The following is a 24,918-nucleotide window of genomic DNA, read 5'->3' as shown; positions in this document are numbered from 1 at the left end:
ATCATATATCCTCCCGTCCCTCCCCAGTCCAAAAAAGAAAAAGAGAGGGTTGTTATTCTATTTATTAAATCAATCTGAAATTTTCCTTAATGTTTAAAAAAAAAAAAAAAAGATATTGCAACTTGCTGTGGTATCTGAATAATCAACAATATCAAATTCCCTCAATATTTACCATATCAATCTTCAAGAACACAAAAAATAGTGGATGAGAATATGTCCATGAAGAGTTGATCTCCAGGAAATAACAGTGAACAGGAAGTCATGGTTTCCTCGCCCCCGCAAGAATGGAAGCATTTCCTCATTTGAATGCAGAATTCTGTGTACCGACCATACTTTTGAAAGTAGATGATTTTCTGACCTACCACAGACATCTTACCTTCAGAAAGTGCCGTGTTGCTAGAAAAAGTGGTGAGTCTGTTTCTTGTGCTTTTGCACACTGTTCAGCTAACGGTGTCAGGGCCTCCAGGCAGAGCTGGCAAACCTCCGAACTCATTCTGATCATGAAGGTCAAAGAACAAACTCGATTGGATATATTCGATTTATAAAAGATAAAAAAAAATTATAGCTAGTGTTAAACAGATGAGTGTTTCTAGAAATGAATACAGATACACAAGCAGACTCCTGGGCAATATCTTCACTGAGTTATACAAGGAAAGATTTCCAGTGTTCTTCAGATCGCCTGAAAGGGTTCTGGGTTTGAGCCTGGTGATGTATAGCTTGTTTCAGTTTATGATACATACAACTTATTAAAAAGTCGTATTATTCTCTACAATCACAGCTACGACCAGAGACCCAGCTCAACATTACTAATGGGACCCTGATGAAGGGGTAACTCTGGAACCAGGACCGAATGCCTCAGAGATCTGTGAAAGGACAGGACGAGGCAAACTAACGAAAGAAACAGAGCAGTTACAGAAGTGACCGGTTTTTGTTTTTTGGTTTTTTTTTTTGAGACAGAGTTTCACTCCTGTTGCCCAGGCTGGAGTGCAATCGCGCAATCTCGGCTCACTGCAACCTCCACCTCCCAGGTTCAAGCAATTCTCCTGCCTCAGCCTACCGCGTGGCTGGGACTACAGGCGCACACCACCACGCCCAGCTAATTTTTTGTATTTTTGTAGAGAGGGGGTTTCACTATGTTGGCCAGGCTGGTCTTGAACTCCTGATCTCAGGTGATCCACCCACCTTGGCCTCCCAAAGTGCTGGAATTACAGGTGTGAGCCACCGCGCCTGGCCCAGGGTTTTTCAAGAAATAAAATTGAACCACAAAAGAAAAACGAAAAATGTAAACTTAAAACACTTTTCTTTAAAGGAAGACCTTTTTCCCCAAGTGACAAGTAACAATGATGTTCATTTAAAGGATATGATGTCATTCCTAATTCTAGGGAGTACATCAGACTTTTAAACAGATCCTCAGGAAGCTGTGGTATTTTTTCAGGAAAAATCTCACAAATAAATGTGATTAGTTTGTAGTATTGATTACAAAGGGTTGGAAACTGAAAAAGAAATATTAAATTATTTGGATGCTCATTAGTATCCAATTTTTATTTTCATCAATGCAATAAAGTAACTGACAAGCTTCTAAATATAATGATTTCTTTAAAACATGTACAAGATATAGAAAACATGAAGACCAAACTAAATGTAAAAACAGGTACAAATAAAGGGCATATTTTAGTAACTACTATGAAACAAAGTAATAGTCTAAACAACGATCTTCTAGATAGTTAATAAAAGCTAAGGTCAATTTCAGATACTCTATGTTTACCCTGAAAAAGTAAACAAGGCAGCCAGATTTAAAATTATTAAACAACTTGGGAGTAAAACCGTTTTGTAAATGTATTTCCATTCAAGTGTGTTGAAAAAATTCAAGAAGGTTAATACAAATTGTGAAGACTATGCACAGAGCAGAGTATTCGGTCTTTACGCTTCCAAAACATTCTTCCAGTTTACTACCCTAGAGCACTGAGGTAAAAGTAGGTAATATGGTTTAACCGCACTTAAGAAAAATACACACTTAAATGTTTCCTGGCTTGTTTAAACAAACCCTACATGCAAATCAATATGAAGAGTTGACTAAACTTCCTCATCCTGCTGGCTGGCTGCCGCGTGAATACCGTGGATCATCAGCGTTGTTTCCAAGAGTCAGAGACGTTCTCGAGGAGGGAAGCACACGGTTCGACCCTGCTGTGCTGGCAACTGACAGGACCCATTCTTCTCGTACGTACTCACCTTCCGGACACTTCTCAGCCTCTACTCTCTTACTTCCTCCTACTCTCCTCCCTTGTCTTTATCTCGTGTGTGTGTGCACGCACACAGGCACATACACAAAGTCCTCCTTTCCTTTCCACCCGTGTCCTCATCCCCACCCTTATCCTGCTATGAGAACTCATGACAAGAGACCTCCCTCTAGGGTACTTATGGATGGTAGAAAAATGGTGCCCCACCACCACCACACCCTCAATATTAACTGGCAAAACCAAGGCATAACGTAGTCAGAACGTGCAAAAACTTTAAAACAGCATCAGTCTTGGATGCTTACCATCCCATTTTTACATGGTGCCCCCTGGAAAATGCCTTCCTTTGCTCAATCCTTTAACCTGAGAATGATGTTCAGAAAGTATCAGAGGAAAACACTGAAACTTTTAACTTACTTTATTCCCTTAGTGACAAATTATGAGGTAATCAAAACTGCTAACAGAATGTCGTTTCTAAAAGGACAGGCTTCTTTCTGTAGCACTCCCTGACAAAACGAGTCACTAATGTGTGGGTGCCTGCAGGACTCTGGGGCAGAAACAGAGACTGAGTAAGGGCCCATGTTACTGAGAAGCACGCACAAGTAACCATTAATGAAAATGCAAAAACTGCATCTTCATGTGCATTTAACAGATACAACTGCTTAATTAAATCACAGACATATTCTTGTCTAAAGTATCTTTGAACTTCAATTACATATAGTTGTATGTTGACATTCAATTTCATTGATTACCTTCAAGAGATCCTGTGACATCAAGGGCAGAATTAGGTTTACTCCGTACAACACAACATCCGCTGCTGACACAGATCTGTTTGCTGCTTGACCTGGCTCATGTCCTCTAAACACTTCATCTATTAAAATAAAAGGATGCAGGCTTATGGTGGTAATATCGATAAATCTTCCAAGTATGTATTCTACCTTTATGAAAATAAACTCACCCCTAGAGGCTAAATAAATCAATGAGTGAATAATAGAGAATCTGATCTCGTCCTGCCCAGTCTCTGGCGAGCAGATGCAGGGGACAGCACACCCAGGGGTGAAAAAAAGGATCTGAGACCCCAGCCCTGTGTCATCCTTTTGAGTTTTATTAGGGGATATGAGTACTTGATACGGAAGTATTGGGGAGGTTAAGAGCAAGGGACAGTCTAGATTTAAAACTAATGCTTAATCAATGTTTTGAAATATAAAATCTACTGGCATAGTAGCCATAATATGAGTTAAACAATTTCTATAGAAATATCCATTTGATTTCAAGTGTGTATAATATTTCTAAGCTTAAAAGGAATGCAGGAAATATAGAAATTAAAATGTTACATAAAAAAGAAAGTAATTTTAAAAAGGACAACCAATATGACAAAGGTTATCATTCTTAATACATATGACTTATATCTAAATTAATGAGAATACTAAGACTTACACAAATTAACATCTCTAAACAAACATTTATCAAAGTCTTGACTCTAAAGGAAAACAGTCCATTCCAACTATTAATCAAGCAATACAAATGTTAAAAAGATACTACTTCTGATTCATTACATTAAAAATAATTCGTAAAAATGATTAACATTTCATTGCTGGTAAGGATAAAATGTGGTTAACCTCAAAAGCAATATATTAAGACCATTTTGAGCATTCTATCTATTAAGGATATAATCAGAAATTCAGACAGCCTTGTCCACAGAAATGATCAGTGCATCACCATTTATAAGTGTAAAAAGGTAAATATTCCAGATGTCCAATATTAGGAAACAGGTTAAATTCCAAAATGTGGAATGCCACATAACCATTAAAAATATCATCACAGATTCTAATGACAAGGGAAAGGTTAACACTACATTAAACAAAACGACAGAATATAAAATTGAATTTAGTTCACAGCTTGCCAGGAGTAAAAGCAAAACAAAAGCAAGCTTGTATTTAGAGCATGATCACAAAGAAAACTGAACAAAAATAACCAAAAAAGAAATTCCTAAAATGGAATGTACAATTGACTCTGGATGGTGTCCAAAAGCAAGCATGATTTTTCTGTCTCTATATTTACAATTTTTTTCTATTAAGAGCATATTTCTTATAACAACAACAACAAAAAGATCAAATGAGGGGTATGTGTCTACTTAAAATCCACTTGTTAAGCCTAACGCTGAACTTCTCCCCTGGAATCCGAAAATAAGACAAATCTGGTAGTACGTCAGAAACAACTAGGAAATGTAGTCAAAATATAGATTTCTAGCGTTAATAGGTCTGAGATGGGGCCTGAGTGGGGGCATAGAATAAGAATCCAAGAAAATGGTTATACTATGTCTAGAAATGAAAAATTTGAAACAATGAGCTGATTTATGATACACAGGGTAATCATGACAGTAAATCACCTAAACATATACATGTTTTATCTCTGGGTCTTAACATTTAGTTACAGATTCCTCTGGGTACAAGGTTCTGAGCCTGGGGTCCTGACACACCTGGAAAATTTATAGAAGGTTTCCAAGAGTCCATGAACCAACTAATACTGTATTAGTAAGAGGTTAAGAATGCTGGGCACAGTGGCTCACACCTGTAATCCCAGCACTTTGCGAGGCTGAGGTGGGAGAATCATTTGAGCCTGAGGCTGAGGCTGCAAAGAGCTATGATCACGGCACTACACTCTAGCCTGGATGACAGAGGGAGACCCTGCCTCTCAAACAACAACAAGGAAAAAAAAGAAAAAGTTAAGAACTCCTGGATTAGGCAGAAATGACCTGAAGAAAGTTAGAAAACTTGGGTGAGAGGCTGGGCCTAAAAACAGACCAGAAAGAATTCACTGAGGAAAAGTGAACTTGTACAGTGCTTTTCAGACTATCTCACCTTGGTACCCCTAGTTAACTGCAAAAAAATAAATAAATAAACAGTAAACCTTCTACACTGTGAAGTTGATGGTACCTAGCTCCGGGCAGATACTGGAAAAACCATGGCCCAAGAATAAAAAAAAGAAAAAGAAAAAAAAAAAAAAAAAAAACCATGGGCCAGTGAATAAGGAATATGAAAAAAATAAGGAAACAGAACAATCTCAAGGATTGGGATAAAAAAGTGGGTATTACAGCACCCAACTTAGAATCTTACAAGGAAGGAGCCAAAAATATCCACCACCCTACATGTCTGCACAACATGTAACAGGAGAGGCCAGATATGACTCATTTTTCTCTTATGAAACAGGATCCATTTTGTTTGAAGGCAAGGTGGGCAGTGGGATAGGAGGGGAGTGAACTCTACAGCACTGAAAACTACACAAATATATGAGGTTTAAATTACTGATCCGGGTCTTGCCTGTAACAGCAACTATCTTTTACCTACTGATTGTGAGACACAATGCTAGGCACCAAAGACACTTGACAGCTGATCCTTCAAACACGCTGAAAGGTATTTATTATGATACCCATTTGACCAGCTAGTAAAGGCACAGGCAAGCGAATCCACTCCCCCATCATACTGTAGGTGAGACACTAGGCTAGGTCTTCAAAGTGTGGGCTGTGAACTCCAGAGAGCAGTGCTTCCCATCCCAACAGGGCTTTCCAAGCCGCACTCCGGAAAGTGCTAGGGTTTGCCGGGGTGGCCACCTTGGGGGACACGGGAAGAGACTGGCATCTGGAGTCATAGGCTGGGATTTGAATCCAGGTCCTGGTTAAGTATCTGTGGCCAAGTGACTTAAGCTCTCTGTGCCTCTGTTTCCTCATCTATAAAGTGAGAATAACACAGGACTGACTCCACACCATTGTGAAAGGTAAGAATAGTGCTTGGCACTTAGTAAGATCTGAAGGAATGAGAGATACTATTTCCATTATTCTCACAAGAGGAAAGCCAAGCAAGAGGGCCGCTGGCCCCACCCTCGCTTCGACCACAGAGATCTCCTTTCCTTTATTCCACAAATTGAACGTCAAGAGAGCCGCTGGACCCAACCTCGCTTTGACCACAGAGATCTCCTTTCCTTTATTCCACAAATCGAACGTCCTCATGAGATGTCTCTTACAGAAAACAATCCTTTGCTTTAATAAAAAGGAGAGTAACAACAAAGTTTAAAAACCATCGCGTTACATTTTACCTGTATCACTGAAATCTATGAATTCTTTGGACAGCAGGTTAGTAAGAAGCTCCATAATGAGAAGCAGGTCTTGGTATTGCTCTTCTTCTGCTGTAACATCTATTCTTTGCCGCCCTAAATTATTCTTGGAATATACTTGCAACAAAGTAAGGCAGGCTTCATATAAGTTCATAGCTTTGGACTGCAAAAAAAAAAATGCACAAATTATGCTACTTGGTAGAATGTATTTGAGAAACAAACACTGATATATTTCTTTATAGCTGAATTCCAAGAGTAGCAATAATTCTTGCTTTAAACTACATTAAAACAATAATAATTTCTAAAAAGCATATATTAATATATTATTTTTAAAATTTTACCCCTTTTCTAACAAAATTTTAGGACAAAAATTTATATTCAGGTGCAGCAAACCACCAGGGCACACATATACCTATGTAACAAATCTGAACGTTCTGCACATGTATTCTGTTTCTTTTTAGAAGATATTAAAAAAAAAGAATTTATATTCACTCAACATGACCTTCTCTGAATTATAAGTTCTTTTTAAAAATCTTTTTGAAAATCTTTTGAAGGAATAAAAATATTCTTTAAGATAATACTAATCAAATTTGAAGTAAAGATCTATTATTTTATTACAGCTTTAAAGAGTTTTAATCCTGAAGGGATAAAATGAGAAAGTGCTTACCTCTCCAAGATAGCATATCTGTTTATGTGCAACTTCAACAAAAACTTCTATAATGAGATTGACAGTCTCTGGAGTATTCTTGTAAACTTCCATCAACCCAATGCAATTGGTAAGGAAGTCCATTAAAAAATTAAACAGGATTGCTACGTTGTCAATCTGGGTAGCCTCAGCAATGCCACACAGGGCCTCCAGTGTGGCAGTGATTTCCTGCTTGACTTCCTCTTGCTGACACATCTGCTGGAAGTTTTCTTGGTTTATTACTCTTAAGAATCGCTGCTGAAGTGGCTGAAGAACCTATAAAAATAAACCAGGAATTTTCTTAAAGCTCAGTTCACATGCTTTATTTCCTCTGCTTGGATAAATACTCACTTTCCAAAACATTTCTAATTGTTGGAGGCAGGACAAGCACATAAAGAATATCTAAACCAGACTTTACATTCCCCATTTTGAGGGTCATCCTAACTTCCGGCTCATGTAAAGACAGAACACCCAAAGCATGGGACATAACTTTCTCTCTGCCACTCAAAGAATTCTGCCGTTTCCCTCCATCTCCTTCCAAGTAATTAGCCAAAAAGGAAAAAACAAAGATAAACTTTATTACAAAACCAGACAGCAAGCCACATTTGGCCTATGGGCTGCAGCCTGCCAACCTCTAGAGTGAAGCCCAACACAAAGCTCTCGCCTGTTTTTCTTCCTTTTTCCTTTACCTAATTCCTCTTGGCACAGAACGTAACTTCAGATAATCAGTCCTGCCCTGTATGTAAGAGTACTCATATTCAAGAGGACAGCATCTTAATTCGACTTAAACCTGTCCGTATGATAATACAATTGTTTAAAATAAAAATACTTAGTCAGTCTGGTTTCCCCTGGATTTGAAGTCACAAACAACTGCCTAATTCCATTACTGTGCCCCTTCTCAAACCCTAAGGGCCCTCTAGACACAAGCACTGCAGGCTGGCAACCTACACACACACTGGCAACTCTTGGTCCTTGATTTAAAGCCTATTAAATAATGCACCCGGCCGGGCGCGGTGGCTCCAGCCTGTAATCCCAGCACTTTGGGAGGCCGAGACGGGCGGATCACGAGGTCAGGAGATCGAGACCATCCTGGCTAACCCGGTGAAACCCTGTTTCTACTAGAAAATACAAAAAACTAGCCGGGCGAGGTGGCGGCGCCTGTAGTCCCAGCTACTCAGGAGGCTGAGGCAGGAGAATGGCGGGAACCCGGGAGGCGGAGCCTGCAGTGAGCTGAGAACCGGCCACTGCACTCCAGGCTGGGCGACAGAGCGAGACTCCGTCTCAAAAAAAAAAAAAAAAAAAATTAATGTGCCCATGGTTGTTATGGGTCAAACTATGTCCCTCAAAAACTCATATGTGGAAATCCAAACCCCAGGACATGAACTTATTTGATAATAGAGTTGGCCAGACGTGGTGGCTCACGCCTATAATCCCAACATTTTGGAAGGCTGAGGTGGGCGGATTACCTGAGGTCAGGAGACCAGCCTGGCCAACATGGCAAAACCGCATCTCTACTAAAAATACAAAAATTAGCCGGGCGTGGTGGTGTGCACCTGTAATCCCACCTACTCGGGAGGCTGAGACAGGAGAATCGCTTGACCCAGGAGGCAGAGGTTGCAGTGAGCCGAGATCACACCACTGCACTCCAGCCTGAGTGACAGAGCAAGACTCCATCTCACAAAGAAAAAAGAAGAAAATAGGGTTGTCGTAGACGTAATTAGTTCAGGTGAGATCATATCAGAATAGGGTGGGCCCTAATTCAACGTAACTGGTACAGAAAGGGGAAGTGTGGATGCACACACACGGCGGGAGCACGTGAAGATGAAGGCAGGGATCAGGGTGATGCATTTACAAATCAAGGAATGCCAAAGACTCCCAGCAAGCTACCGGAGGCTACAGGTTTTCCCATAGAGCCTTCAGAAAGAACAAATCCCGCAGACACCTTATAGCTTGGACTTCCAGCCTCCAGAAGCAGGAGAAAACAAATTTCTATTGTGGTATTTTGTTACAACAGCCCTAGGAAATGACTATCATGGTTAATCTGCATCTTATTCGAGACAGGAGAATGTTTCCCTGATCCCTAATGACGATTTAATAGGCCAGTCCATGCTCTCAACTGAGTTGGGGAAAATGTGCCTACAATGCAGAACACTTGAAGATATTCAGTGTCATCACACACAGGCAGGTACAGACAAATTACAAGATAACATTTGTAAAACAAGAAGCTTCAACCCATTCATTAGGAGAAAAAAGTATCAGAAAAGCTATGACTGGGCCGGGCACAGTGGCTGCTCACACCTGTAATCCCAGCACTCTGGGAGGCCAAGGCGGGCAGATTGCTTGAAGCCAGGAGTTTGAGACCAGCCTGGCCAACAGGTTTCTACTAAAAATACAAAAATTAGCTGGGTATGGTGGCATGAGTCCGTAGTCCCAGTCACTTGGGAGGCTGAGGCAGGAGAATTGCTCGAACCCGGGAGGTGGAGGCTGCAATGAGCCGAGACTGCACCATTGCACGCCAGCCTGGGCAACGGAGTAAGACCCTGTCTCAAAAATTAAAAAAAAAAGAAAAGCTATGACTGATACGTTTATGTCTCCAGAGACTCTTTTACGGCAATGCATAGATAAAGGAACTACAGAGTGACACAAAAGGGTGCAATCAAAATAGAAGGCACTGTTACCTCCGTCCAATACTGCTGTTTGGTTTCCGTGTCCATATGTGCAAAACCTCCTAAGACTAGAGCCTTCATCAATGTCCTCTGCACAGGACTTGACAAGAAATTAAGAGGTGGGCTTCGGCTTGCAAACTGCTTAGCTAAGTTCCACCAGTTCTCACACTGAATTACTAAGTTTGCCCTACAGGTAGAAATAACAAAACATAAGATGTATTACTATATATACACATACACACAAAGAAAACAAAAATAAAAAATAGCTAGATTTAATTACTTTTAAAGCAAAGCACAGTAAACAGGACAGACTCTGAAGTCACACAGGCTCACATTCAAATGCCACTAGTTGTTTGGCGATGTAAAATTTATTTAACCTCTATCAATCATCACTTCTCTATTATCTGCAAAATAGGAATAACAGTCTCACGCGGCCGAGACTGATACAATGATTAAACGAGATACTACCTGTGACGTGCTTAGAAGAGTACATAGTAAATTATAAGAATTCAATAAACCAGCCAATGATAATGGTAATAATAACAATGATATTCCTATACAGTAAGAACAATGAAAACATTTCTAGAATTGTTGTAGAAAGCACTAAAAATTTTACTTTCCAACATTAAATTTTAAATATCAGTATTTAATATTTAAAATGGGGATAAGATGTCTAAAAATTCAAAAGAGCACATTCCACATAAAAGTGTCCATAACACTGTAAATTAGTGATGTGTTACTCATAGGGCTTTGATGCCAAATCCTGAAGGAGTCAATGTAATGCTCAATTATAAGAAGGGAAAGCTCTATTTCCATTTGTAATAATAGTGTGATACGGTTTTTAAAAGGCACTATTCCAAAAATGTAGGCTCTAGCTAGAATTAGGACGGTGTAACCATCTGCCTGTTCAAAGGACTACACCACGAAGGGAAAAAGAGTTTCTCACCAACACACATACACACACAGTCAGCCTCCAACAATGAGCTAACCTTTCTCTTCTTTCCACCAAAGTGACAAGGAGCTGCACAGTGTCATTTGCAAGGTCCTGCTCACTACTCCAGACCGAGAGGTTACTGATGACTTTTTGTAAGAGGTAGCCAATTATCCACTGAGAACCCTCTGTATCTGCTCCGAATGCTGTACTGAATGGCAGACTTATCTTAAGAGAGGAAACAAATTTTTTAAGGTAAGCAAGAAAGATCAACTCAAGAAAAAAAAAAAAAACAGAAAAATCAAACTGAAATCAGTATCTAATCTGAAGTAGTGCTTACTTCACAACAACTTTACGCAGGTACTCATTTTCACAGGTCAAAAAAAAAGACATCCTCAATCCACTCACATTTTCCAGTGTGATTTTCCTGTCAACTTCTGTTATTCCCATAGTATTAAAAAACTAACATAATATTACACCAAATACAAAAAAACATAATCTATTCCCAAATAATAATCTTTATCTTCAATAGTGGTTAAAATAAACTAAATCAAGTGATGTGCTCTAAAACACACATTAAAACAGCATTCCAGTCACGTAATTCTCTTCAACATAGAAAATGTTGAACTGCTCTTAAACAGTTACATTTTGATGAAAAACCCACCAAGAAAAATGTTCCTGCTTCTATAACTGCCATCATCATAAATCCAAATGAAGTTTTAACAGTTTTACATTCTGACCTGATCATACAGTTTTTCATCCACCAGGAGATAAGTCTTTGCCCAGCGTTTTAAAAACCAAACAATATCTTTGCCCATCTGAGGACTTAGTAGATGAGTGAGATCTGCTCTTATTGCTCGAGATTCAACTTCTGAAACTCTGAGAATGGCAGACAACAGCCTGTAGGTATAAAACAGAAGTCATTTATTCTTGGATTTATTTAGTGGTTGTCTAACTGTATTTTCTTCCTTAAAAGTCCTTTTTGGTCTTTCAATTATCTGAATTTAGGTCAGGCTATACTTGAAAATTTCATCAACAGAGTTTTAGACAAGTGTCCTGTATTACTTCTGATCTTTCGCGAAGCAGGAGACAAGATAAAGAAAGGAAGAGTCAACACTAAAGACATCCTTCTGCTGAAGTCGTAACCACAAGCGGGAATCTCAGCATTACCAGCTAAACAGAATTTTCAGATTCAAAACTTTCAGATTTTCAGGAGAAATACATCAAATTGAATCTTCAGAGTACATGCCAAATTCTTTCAGCATCACTACTTAAAACTACCCTGGTTAGTATCGTTTGTGGTTTTATGTCATGGTCATGTTATAGTACAAGATCTGAGTGTTATCTAGAAAGTTTGAATATTGTGCCTTGTTTAAATCTAATCTAGTAAACTTAATTCTTCACGGTATTTTTCAATAAAACTCTTGCTAGAAAGATTACCTGTGTAAGTACACATATTGTCCTTTCCTACACTACATAATTCATATGGTTGTGTGGTGTCAGTCACACAGCGTGACATGCAGACAAATAGAAATGTCTTTGTTGAGGAGGGCATATAATCAGAAGTGATATATATTTAACTTGACTTTAGCCAAAAGGCAAGGAAGCAAAGGATGTAACGGAAAGAACCCATTACACACCAAAGAATATCGGTGCTGAGAAAAGGATTCTAAACACTCAAATTCGGCTTATGCTCCTTTACTAGCGCTCTCAGGAAGCCTGAAATGATCTCGTCATGAAATCATACAAACATGTTTCAGTTCTTTACCCCACTGTATGGCCCACTGTCACTGCCCTTATCTTCCTGCAGCCTCCCTGGGGTCACTGCCCTTCCTCCCTTCATCTAGCCACCTGCTTCCTCTTTCCCAGTCTTTATAGCAGCATCCTCTTCTCCTGACCTCCTTCTTTAAATCAGGAGGTTTTTAAGGTTCCAGCCCAGAATCTCTTCTATTTTTTTCTGTTTCAGACAGAGTTGCTGTGTCACCAGGCAGCAGTATGCCCAGACACAATCACGGTTCACTGCAGCTTTAACCTTCTGGGTTCGAGCGATCCTCCTGCCTGAGTCTCTCAAGTAGCTGGGACTACAGGCAAACACTACCACACCAGGCCGATTTACAAAATTTTTTTAAAGACAGGGTTTCGTCATGTCACCCAGGCTGGTGGTGAACTCCTGAGCTCAAGCAATCCTCCCACCTTGGCCTCCCAAAGTGTTGGGATTACAGGAATGAGCCACCATGCCCAGCCTTCTTCACTGCACACACACTTCCTATACCACCAGTGCTCAAACTTCAGAAATTTTTTTAGGGGGTATGTGAACAACAACAAAACAAACAAAACCCCAGCAATCTCCCAATACAGTAATACATTCAAGTTGCAGATATGTCAAAATTTCCGGTGAGATTAAATCATTTTAAATATATATTCCAGCCTAACAAAATTCAAAATAAAATGGTTACATTAACACTTTACATTTATGCACTGGAGTTTTATTATCGTAATGTTCTGGTGCCCACTATAATCCATTAAAAATGTAAACAAATTTTCCTTGTTTTTATTTCAATTTCATTTTCCATAGAACATTATCCTAATATAATTTTTATGTTCCAGTATTTTATTCATCATACTACATACTCTGATACAAATGTCTACATATTGAAAGATAACTTTTAAACACTTTCAATGACCATAAGACCGTAAGTGTTTAAAAATGTCTTCTGGATTGAGTTATCACTATGATACTTAAAACTAGACAACTGAGCAAAACAATATAAATTTAACTAAATTATCAAACATAAATAAACACAAACATAGAAGTGTGTGTATCTCGTAGTGTGATTAACTTGGTAGGGCTCCTTCCCCACTTAGTTCATGTGTCTTTGAATGACCACCACCTATTGCCAGATGAGCAAGTTGAGCATGATTTGATTCCTATTTTTCCTTTTGATATAAGTACTGAAAGACTTCATATAAGTAGAACCTATTTTTAAAATAGCAGAATCACCCAATTATTTGTATTTCTTCCAAGTTATATGCCAAAAATCACAGAGATCTACCAACAAAAATTATTTTTAATAATCTCTTAGTTGATGTGATTAGGTCCTCTTCATGTTATTTGATGCAAAGGGCTGAAACCTGCCAACTGTCCACTCACTAGTGACTCAGTCACTTAGTGCCACACTGTTTGCAACTGTCCCTCTCCTCTGTAGGGTTTTACACGCCTGCCAATCCACATGTTCAGAGGTAGAAGTGAAAACTTTGGCCTTTCTTTTGTAAAGTGGAAGAAACATCAATGAAAGAGCCACTCAGCCTGAGTCAGGCAGGTCCAGGCGAGGCACCCAGGGGCCTTTCTTCTACCTCAGAAATACCTCATGACCCAAGAACCTGTCTCCATCTTCATTCCAAGACTACTAAGGAAAATGCTTCCTAACTTGCCTTGCCACCCTTTAAATTGATCACCCATGGAATAGTATCTCTAAAATAATTTGATCACTTCACTTCTCGGCTGTAAATCCTTGTCAGTACTTTTACTCCCACTTTATCAGCCCCACCCACAGCATCCTCCCTGCCTCTCCACCCTCATCCCCCTACCAAGGCCATCGCCCTGCCCTCCTGTGTCACACACCAGCTACACCTAAGTTCCTCTCACTTGAGCAGGGCTCTCTTACTGTCAGAGGCATGGAACCAGACTGACTGCATCTTGAGTGAGGGCTAGGAAAATGACGCTGGGACCTGATGGGCTGCATTCCCAGAAAGTCAAGCATTCCCTATTCTCTAGATGTTTACAGTTAAGGGAACAAATTAATAAGATTTACTAAACAGACCCAGATGTGGGAGTGTCCAGATATTCTGACATCTGTAGAACAAAAGCATTCCTAATTTTGCTTAAAAGACAGCATACTGATTCTTGCAAAATACAGTAATTAAGAAAATTAATCCTTTATCACAAACTCTTGTAGCAAAGCACATTGCCCCATGATCTTTTTTTATCATACACACACACACACACACACACACAGAGAACTGTGCCTATGGTGGATGCGTTCCTCCTCTTATTTTCTTATTTCTTATTTTCAGGAACTTCCTGCTCTGTCTGTGGAGTAGCCATTCTTTTATTCCTTTACTTTCTTTTTTTTTTTTTTTTTTTGAGACGGAGTCTCGCTCTGTCGCCCAGGCTGGAGTGCAGTGGCGCGATCTCGGCTCACTGCAAGCTCCGCCTCCCGGGTTTACGCCATTCTCCTGCCTCAGCCTCCCGAGTAGCTGGGACTACAGGCGCCGCCACCACGCCCGGCTAATTTTTTGTATTTTTAGTAGAGACGGGGTTTCACTGTGTTAGCCAGGATGGTCTCGATCTCCTGACCTCGTGATCCACCCGCCTCGGCCTCCCAAAGTGCTGGGATTACAGGCTTGAGCCACCGCGCCCGGCCTCCTTTACTTTCTTAATAAACTTGCTTTCACTTTACTCGATGGACTCGCCCTGAATTCTTTCTTGCACAAGATCCGAGAACCCTCAGGGACCCCTTTCCAACAACATCGCTGCTCATGCTATTGTCACTGCCCAAAGTACTCTTATGCTTCAAGAAGCCACCTCTGGTTCTCCTCTGCCCATAGATTAGGGGCACCAGGAGCTCCTGTAACACCCATACACACTTGTAACTGTACCCTCAGATGCTGGCACGCAGGGGAGTTGAAATCTAACTGATAAAAACATCAAAATATTTTTAAACTGTTGATATTCCAAGATTAATACCCCATTCCTACTTCAATTTCTTAAAGCACTATATCTACAAATATATTCCAAACAGCACTCAGTTTCTCTTATTTTCCAAGTCAATCCTAGATTACATTTGTACGTCATAAATCCAAAGTCAACACAATAAATCAAACAGAGCTTTCTTTAACTTCTCACAACCTCCAGTATAGGTCTGAGCCACCATCATCTTTCTCTTGGATTACTACAATTTGTCTCCTAACTGGTCTCCTGGCTTCCATCACTTACTCTCAGGGTTTTTTTGCGTTTTTTTTCTTGAGACAGGGTCTCGCTGTGTCACCCAGGCTGGAGGGCAGTGGTGCGATCTCAGCTTACTGCAACCTCTGCCTCCCAGGTTCAAGCGATTATCGTGCCTCACCCTCCTGAGTAGCTGGGACTACAGGAGGTAAGCACCACGATGCCCAGCTAATTTTTGGTATTTAGTAGAGACGGGGTTTCAACATTGCCCCGTCTGGTCTTGACCTTCTGAGCTAAGGCAATCTGCCCACGTTGGCCTCCCAAAGTGCTAGGATTCCAAGCGTGAGCCACGGTGCCCAGCCTCCATCGTTTACTCTCAATGCAGCAGAGTCGACTTCTTAACATTTAAGTTACTCTTCTGCTCAAAACCCTACAATGGCATGCCACTTCATTCAGAACAAAAGCCAAAGATGTTACAAAGGCCTAAGACCTTATCTGTTTTCCTTCTATTTTCCTAACTCCATCTCCTACAAAATTCCACCTCACTCTGCTCAACCCACCACGGCTGTTCTTGCTGTTCTTGAACATGCCAGGCAGGCCCAGGGCCTTTGCATTCACTGCTTATTTTGCTTGGAATGCTCTCCCCGCAGACACCTGCATGGCCTCCCTTACCAGCCTCACGTCTCTGCTCCCATCACCTTCTAATAAAGCCAACACTGACCACACTACTGACAGCTACAACAATGCCTACTGATACTCTCACTCCAGCTTTTTACCTGTCACATTTGTTGTCTTCTATCAGACTACATAATTTACTTACTTATTCTCTCTCCTCTACAAAGAGCTTTAAAAGAGGAGTGACTTCTATCTGTTTTGTTCAAATACCCAAAGGCTCCCTGTTAGGTAGTCAGTAGTCAATAATTATTTCTCAAATGATACCTGTTTTAAGAAATGTGAGCTGCTTGTTTAGTGAAACAAGAAATGTTTCTACCATATAACATTAAATTTCATATTAATTCTTTGGATTAAAAATATAGTGAGTTTTTTTTTTGTCCCAATCATCCATAGTCTGTGCTCTCAGATACCAAAATGTGTCACTCCCACACTAACATCTGGGACTGACAAAAATTGAAAAAGCACTTAAAATACAAGGAAAGCACTCCTAATGCTACTGCCCAAGCAAACAATACAACAAAGAATATATAATATGACAGCACCCTGAAATGAACTGCTTTTTAAATTAACATTCACCATCAACCAAACCAGAGCAAAGCACTGATTTCCAGAGACACTAAATCTAATGGCTATAGTAATCCTAAAATGAAGATGTAACTTTTTCAATAAAGTATGATTTTATTTCAAACAAGACAATGCAACAATAAAGGAAATAAATTTCCCCACATGTCCTTGGTTATCAGCTTAATATTTCAACTATTTTTTTAAAAGCCACATTTTCTATTGCATGTTTAAATGATATCCATATATTTTTGCATACCAAAAAGAATAAAGGGGACAGCATCCTGTTTGAGTTACTGGTTTTGCAGCTGATAAAAACCAATGTTATTATCATTACTGACATCTCTGCTTGCAACCTACATTTAAAATAAAGATACTGAAATTTTTTTTTTTTTTTTTTTTTTTTTTTTTTTTTTTTTTTGAGACGGAGTCTCGCTCTGTCGCCCAGGCTGGAGTGCAGTGGCTGGATCTCAGCTCACTGCAAGCTCCGCCTCCCGGGTTCCCGCCATTCTCCTGCCTCAGCCTCCCGAGTAGCTGGGACTACAGGCGCCGCCACCTCGCCCGGCTAGTTTTTTGTGTTTTTAGTAGAGACGGGGTTTCGCCGTGTTAGCCAGGATGGTCTCGATCTCCTGATCTTGTGATCCGCCCGTCTCGGCCTCCCAAAGTGCTGGGATTACAGGCTTGAGCCACCGCGCCCGGCCAGATACTGAAATTTTACATGTTGTTTTCAAATCCACTTTTAGGAACTTTTTTTTTTTTTTTTTTTTTTTTTTGGAGACAGAGCCTTGCTCTGTCGCCAGGCTGGAGTGCAGTGGCGTGATCTGAGCTCACTGCAACCTCTGCCTCCCAGGTTCAAGCGATTCTCCTGCCTCAGCCTCCCGAGTAGCTGGGACTACAGGCATGCACCACCACACTAAGCTAATTTTTGTATTTTTAGTAGAGACAGGGTTTCACCATGTTGGTCAGGATGGTCTCAATCTCTTGACCTCGTGATCCGCCCGCCTCAGCCTCCCAAAGTGCTGGGATTGCAGGTGTGAGCCACCGCACCTGGCCAGACATTTCTAATACAGGTTCACCCCTCCTTAATTTCACCATTAAGAATTAACGAAAATTTTGCCATTAGTACTACAAAGATTAAAGTGAATTGTTTCATTTGAGGCACTCTCCTGTCATCTAACAGGGCTCTTCAGTTTCACATTTAGAATAAATATTTCCATTTTTTGAGATACGAATTATCTATCATTTTCCATGAGAAAGCCACCGAAACATAGTTTTAGCTTTTATGAGCGAGAATGTTCATCTGGTCCCCTTTGTTTAGGGCGCCTGCATGCATCAGTACTGCCCTCTGATGGACAGGCGTCACGTTCATAACTACATCCAATGTCCCTTCCAAGTCTCATCGTATTCAGAATAATGTGACATTTCTCTTCTTCAGTACTGGGGATAGCTGTCAACTCTCACTAGAGTGGCATTGCCTAAATATACTGAGTACTTGCCATCCTTGTGTATTTCAAGGCTTCTCCAAGTTTTCATTTTTTTTCATGTATCAGATTTACAACGTGCCTATCACTCCAGTCATCTACCCATCAACTCAGAATTTATAAAACAGTATAAAAATTACAAGAGCACAGCTATAGAGTTTATATTACCTAATCACAGAATCTGTTCTGTTGTACCCTGGGATGGAAGAAGCCTTTTCTCCTGGAGATCCCAAAATTTGAAGTGTTGTATTAATGTCAACTTCAGATGAATGCTTAATGGAATATTCCATTATTTCTGGAGGTATTAGCGGAGTCTCTCCCTGAGTATCATCAGCTAAGAGGTAGCCTTCAGTTTAAAAAAAATTAAAAATGAACACTTAACAAATCTACATTTATCAAATTGTACTATAAATGTTTTCAGTTTTATTTGATTTAGATACATCATATAAATTGATGTAAATTATAAATGTTAACCTGTTAATTTCAAGTTTATGCAAAAAAACTTTCTACGTCTCAGATAAGTAACCCTCAAAAATACAGAAAAGGACAAATGTTTTATTCACCAATTTTGTAATTCATAGGGGCTTTCTAATCTACTGTCTTAAATAATTTTCAGTACTGTATTCTGTAAAGTTAATAGAAATTCTGCTACTGTCTATATTAGAAGTCAATATTAGGGAATTCATTTTCAAAAGTCAAGATTTTTTCCTTATTATTTAAAATATGGAATCACTAACAGTATGGTGGTCAAAAAAGCAGATCCTAAGAGTCAGACTGCCTAGATTTACATTCTGGCTCCAAAAATGAACAGCACTGTGACAATGGGCTAGTTTCTTATACTCTCCAAGTCCCAGCTTCTTCATCTATTAGTTGGGGATAATGACGATGATGATGATAACCATAATACTACCTAGCAATACTAATTCAGCGGGTAAAATGAGATCCGTAAAACATTTGGTATGCAATAGCACTGCATACATATTAGCCAGTATTTTTTAAAAATGCATCCATAGTTCTATGACAGAAAATAGCTGTATCCAAATTTTATCCAATATTGTATACACACTATTGTTTTTCATATATGAAGCTTCTTTTAAGGCTTAAACTGCTCAGTTGGCAATTACATTTTAAAAAGAAACCACCAACCAACCTGTAACTAAAATAAGCCAGTGAATATCTTCATAGAGATCATCAAGCATTTTGTTGTCAATAGTGCTTGAACCCGGTGAAGCAAGTAATTGTTGCTGATGTCGTTGTAACTGACCGTGGAGTCTTGTTACTCTTTCTTCTAATAAACTAAAAGAGGAGAAAACAGCAGCTTCATAAAGTTCAGTAAGCAAAGACATGGAACAACTTACAACTTCCATATATCAGACAACACGAATTAAATGTTAGCGTAAAAACACATATACAAAAACATTATAGTACACAACTGTTCTCACAGCACTATAGGAATTATGATTTATTTTTTATAACACAGATTTAAAACACTGCTTTACAAACAAGGTTTACAACAGGCATTTGAAAACCGGTTATTCCAAGTTTTTACTGATATGGGTCAAATCATTTCTCATACCATGTTTTCCATAATCTCTCTGCCATCTACGCTGTAGTGCCTGGGCTCCAAAGGTCTAAGCCAAGGAAGGCAATCATGAGTATGTTTCTGTCCATTGTTCCAGTGTGCTGGGACACGGGGTGGGGTGTTTAAAGTCTTTACACACTTTAAGTGCCCTCCAGGGAATTGTGAATGGAGAACATTTGCTCCATGGGGTTTCTCTGGACTGTGTGTACCTTGTCAGAAGAGGTATACAGTGCTCTGCAGCAATTCTTCCTAGCATTCCTACACTGGCCAGTTGATCAGAAAACTGGTCTCGATCATCCTCTTGAAGTTCACTTATTTCTTCCTCCTCACGAGAGGCCACGCCATTGGCAGTCTATTGCAAGTGAAAGCAATAAACAATGAGGAACTGCATTACCTATTCCGCGTGCACTTCTGCGGCTCCATAACACAGCTTAGACAGCTTAGCACTGCAGAGCAAAGGAGAGCAGGACACAGCCAACCTTCGAGCACAGCTATCTACGAACTCCCTTCTAACACGGCTGCCAGCCGGGATAGTTATCAAAACAGGGAAACATACAAGAGCAAGAAGTACAGGAATCACTCCATGGTGATCAACACAACTAACTGCATGCCCACAACCCACCTCCCACATGGAAGCATTGAACTTCTGTCACTGAAAAGACCGGACATCCATGGTCCAAATTATTCATATCTCTTAACAGCTAGACAGAAAGAGGTGGGTAACTGAAAAGGAATACATACAAGCAACATCCCATATAAGAAGAACTCAGAGAACAAGGCCACTTCTGCTCCCGGCAAATCTTCTGACGGAACCCAACCTGAATTTCTGGCATTATATAATGTGTAACACGGTGAAATATAGCCTATGATGAAATAGACTGTTAATTACCATCTTGCGTAAAACTCACCAAATTTCTTGTGCCATCTGGAGCGGCTAGGTGGCACTGAATATAGGAATTGAAAACTTGAACTGCATGTTGGGTAAAAAAGCCTTTATGGAAATGTTTGTCATCTTGAACCAAAGTTAACCAGGACTCCAACAATTTATCATATGCTTCCATGTATACCATGTCATCTTTATCAAGCTAAAAGAAAAGAACATTCATAAAACAAATGTTCAGAGAACAATTGGCATTATAACAAGTCATATAAACACATACAAATAGTTTAAGTTTTTCCTTTAACAGAACTTCCCAATTATTAATAAGTTCTTACTGCACTTTCTAAAATCTAAGTTCAGTCTAAGTAAGTCTTAGGCAATCTGGAATTAAAGTTTATTTTAAAAACCAGCTGTTCAGTGTTATGCAGAACATGCATTTTTCAAATAAAAATAATATTAACATTTTCTGTAGTCAAGAAGAGAATTGTTAAAATAAAAAAAAAATTATACACCCTACACATGTTAAAATGGTTTTAGAGAAACTGAAGAATGATGAAAACAGACTGACTTAATCAGCAGGTGTAAGAATATGTGGGGAGAACTCTACCAGTGCTCCTTAACAAGAAATAACTTATAATAAAAAAGAACAGCAAATCCCATACAGTAGAAAAGCATTAAATGTCTTCAAAAAAATATTGGAGAAATACCTAAAGTGTCCCATACTTAGAGAAAATTCAGAATTTAACAAGCACAAATACTTTGTAAATGTGGAAATAAATTTCTCCCTCTTTTTGGTTCTCCGTCTTTCTGGTTCACTGCAGTTAGTTTTTCTTCTTACAAAGGAGGCACATGTGGGAGACTTAGAAAAAGAGACGAGTAGATGAGAAGATGAGGGAAAGCAAGGCTTCTCCTTGCCCAAAGCTCTGACTGGCTGAATAGGCCTCTCCACAAGCATGGTACCGGATGTAAACAGACCTGTACAAGATCCACTAACAAGACCATGAAGCTGTATACGCTTCAAGGTAGTCGCAGTGAAATTGTTTAGCTTGTTATTCCTAATTTTCCTCTTTCCTATTCTTTCTTCTTCATTTAGCTACTATTACTGAATTAAAGTGTTAACACCTAAACTACACCACTGAGAAAGAAGAGAAAAATCATCAGAGAAAAAGGTAGGATGACAATGTACATCACCAGGCTGTTTCATAGAGTTACTTGTGGTCCAAGATCTCCCTGAATGGAGCTAACATTTGGCTAAAAGGTCACTCTAGTTTTAAAACCTGCAAAGGTCAGGAGGCAAGAATGAGCCTGGCATTTATACCACTGAGAGAGAGCCGGTGGACCTGGAGCAGACCGTGACAGGTCCTGACGTAACATAGGGTGAGAATGGGGGCTGGCAGGCGAGGAACAGACCAAATGCCTTGATAGGCTATGGGGTGAGAATGGGGGCTGGCAGGCAAGGAACAGACTGAATGCCTTGATAGGCTATGACAAGGACACTAAGTTTTCTTTCAATTGCAACAGGAAGCCACTGCAATGCTTGAAACAGATAGAACACTTTTTTTTTTTTTTTTTTTTGAGATGGAGTCTCGCTCTGTCACCCAGGCTAGAGTACAGTGGTGTGATCTCAGCTCACTACAGTGTCCACTTCCTGGGTTCAAGTGATTCTCCTGCCTCAGCCTCCTGTGTAGCTGGGACTACAAGTGTACACCATCATGCCCAACTAATGTTTGTATTTTTAGTAGAGATGGGGTTTCGTGTTGCCCAGGATGGTCTCGAACTCCTGGCCTCAAGGGATTCGCCTGCCTTAGTCTCCCAAAGTGCTGGGATTACAGGTGTAAGCCACTGCACCTGGCCAGATAAAATTCTTTAAAGGAAAATCACACTGCTTACACTGCAAAGTATAATGGTGCCATGGACCAGGGTAGAGATGATGGCAAGTGGCCAAACTGGGTACAGATTTTGGAGAAAGGGCTGACACTGGAAAATGACCTAAGGCAAGACAGAAAACAAGCCGGGGGTGGGGGGTTTTATCCTGACAGCTGGGAAGATTCCTAGGATACAGAAGGATGGAGGTGTTGGACAGGCCAATGTGAGATGATGCATACTGGGAGATGAAGGCCTCTCAGCCTCGCTTCTTTTGGACATGTTAAATTTTAGATCCAAAATAGGAATCCAACCTGGAATGTTCTGTTAACTGTCTGATGCCTGTCTGGAGTTCAGGAAAGAGATCAGGGCCAGAAACACAAATTAGGGCGCCATCAGCACACAGAGATCTAAGTGTTTATTTTTAAAGTTGCAAACCCAGAAACACCCACTTAGAAGATGTTGATTAAGAATAAGGAGGGGCGGCCTGGTGTGGTGGCTCACGCCTGTCATCCCAGCACTTTGGGAGGCCGAGGCGGGCGGATCACGAGGTCAGGAGATGGAGACCATCCTGGCTAACACGGTGAAACCCCGTCTCTACTAAAAAATAAAAACTAGCCGGGCGAGGTGGTGGCGCCTGTAGTCCCAGCTACTCGGGAGGCTGAGGCAGGAGAATGGCGGGAACCCGGGAGGCGGAGCTTGTAGTGAGCCAAGATCGCGCCACTGCACTCCAGCTGGACGATAGAGGGAGACTCCGTCTCAAAATAAAAGGAAGAAGAATAAGGAGGGGCCGGGCATGGTGGCTCACGCCAGTAATTCCAATACTTTGGAAGGCTGAGGTGGGTGGATCACCCGAAGTCAGGAGTTCGAGACCAGCCTGGTCAACATGACAAAACCCTGTCTCTACTAAAAAGACAAAAATTAGCTAGGCATGGTGGCGGGAGCCTGTAATCCCAGCTACTTGGGAGGCTGAGGCAGGAGAATCACTTGAACCTGGGAGGCAGAGGAGAGACCCACACTTATATAAAAACTACATATGGCAGATCATTGAGGATGAAGGACTATTCAATAAATGTTGGAGAAAAACCTGTTATCCACATGGAGAAAAACAATTTGCATCCCTACTCGATTAAATTCTAAGATGTTAAAATCATGAAAGGCAAATTTTAAAGAATTTAGAAAAAAACACAGGAAGGGTAGGCATCTTTACATTAGAACCAAATTACAAATCATTAAAAAACAAAAAACAACTTTCAACTACAGTAAGATGAGGAACACTTGTTCTTCAAAAAATATGATGAAGTCAAAATGCAATGTGATATCCAGGACTAGGTCCTGGCACAGGAAGAGGACATTGGTGGAAAACTTGCTGAAATCCAATAAAGCCTGTAGTTTAGTTACTAATAATATGCCAATGTTAATTTCTTAGTTCTGACAAATGTACCATGGCTACAAAAGATGATACTATTAAGAGAAAACTGGGTACAAGGCACATGGAAACTCTCTGTACTGTCTTTGCAAATTTTCTGTAAATCTAAAATTATTCCAAATTTTAAATACAGAAAAAAAAAGATATGATAAAGTGAAAAAGGAGCCATAAAAAAGAATAGATCTGTGTATTAGTTCATTCTCTCACTGCTGTAAAGAATTACTTGAGACTGGGTAATTATGAAAAAGAGATTTAATTGATTCACAGTTCCACAGGCTTAACAGGAAGCATGACTGGGAGGCCTCAGGAAACTTACAACTGTGGTGGAAGGCGAAGGGGAAGTAAGCATGTCTTAGCATGGCAGAGCAGGAGAGACAGGGCGAGGAGTGAACTGCCACACACTATCATGAGAACAGCATGTGGGAAACCACCACCCCCATAATCCAATCACCTCCCACCAGGTCCCCGCCCCTGACACGTGGGTATTACAAGATTATAATTCAACATGTGATTTGGGTGGGGACACAGAGCCAAACCATATCAATCTGGAACACATATAACCAACAAAATACTAGTTCTAGAACATATATAGACTTTCTACAAATCAGTAAGGAAAAGACAAACATCCCATTAGGAAAACGGGCATTGGACACAAGCATTTCAAAAGAGGAATCACGGAACTACATATTTAAATATATGAAAAGACGCTCAATGTTATTGGTACTTGGGAAAGCAAATTAATCTGGCAGTAAGTGTTGGTGAGAACATGGATCACTGAGAACTCACATACGCGTAATACATTGGTCCAACCACTTTAGCAAACATTTGACACTACTGTCTTCTAAAAGTGAACATTTACATACTCTGATCAAAAAA

The 24,918-nt window shown here is 40.1% G+C and overlaps 1 protein-coding gene across 1 annotated transcript in view; it reads right to left on the bottom strand.

Moving 5' to 3' along the window:
- Positions 1–24,918, bottom strand: part of XPO4 (exportin 4) — a 111,516-nt gene that overhangs the window by 8,469 nt on the left and 78,129 nt on the right. The window contains exons 10-21 of the mRNA XM_025364693.1: positions 20,779–20,955; positions 20,080–20,222; positions 19,439–19,584; positions 18,457–18,634; positions 11,367–11,526; positions 10,685–10,854; positions 9,708–9,882; positions 7,012–7,305; positions 6,327–6,507; positions 2,987–3,105; positions 1,363–1,493; positions 377–494 (exon numbers count right to left, since the gene is read on the bottom strand). Coding sequence (XP_025220478.1) covers positions 377–494; positions 1,363–1,493; positions 2,987–3,105; positions 6,327–6,507; positions 7,012–7,305; positions 9,708–9,882; positions 10,685–10,854; positions 11,367–11,526; positions 18,457–18,634; positions 19,439–19,584; positions 20,080–20,222; positions 20,779–20,955 — 1,992 coding nt within the window. The remainder of the gene's footprint in view (positions 1–376; positions 495–1,362; positions 1,494–2,986; positions 3,106–6,326; positions 6,508–7,011; positions 7,306–9,707; positions 9,883–10,684; positions 10,855–11,366; positions 11,527–18,456; positions 18,635–19,438; positions 19,585–20,079; positions 20,223–20,778; positions 20,956–24,918) is intronic.

This window comes from Theropithecus gelada, chromosome 17, assembly GCF_003255815.1.
Source record: "Theropithecus gelada isolate Dixy chromosome 17, Tgel_1.0, whole genome shotgun sequence".
NCBI classification, from domain to species: Eukaryota; Metazoa; Chordata; class Mammalia; order Primates; family Cercopithecidae; genus Theropithecus; species Theropithecus gelada.
This window is presented reverse-complemented; position numbering and strand designations above follow the sequence as displayed.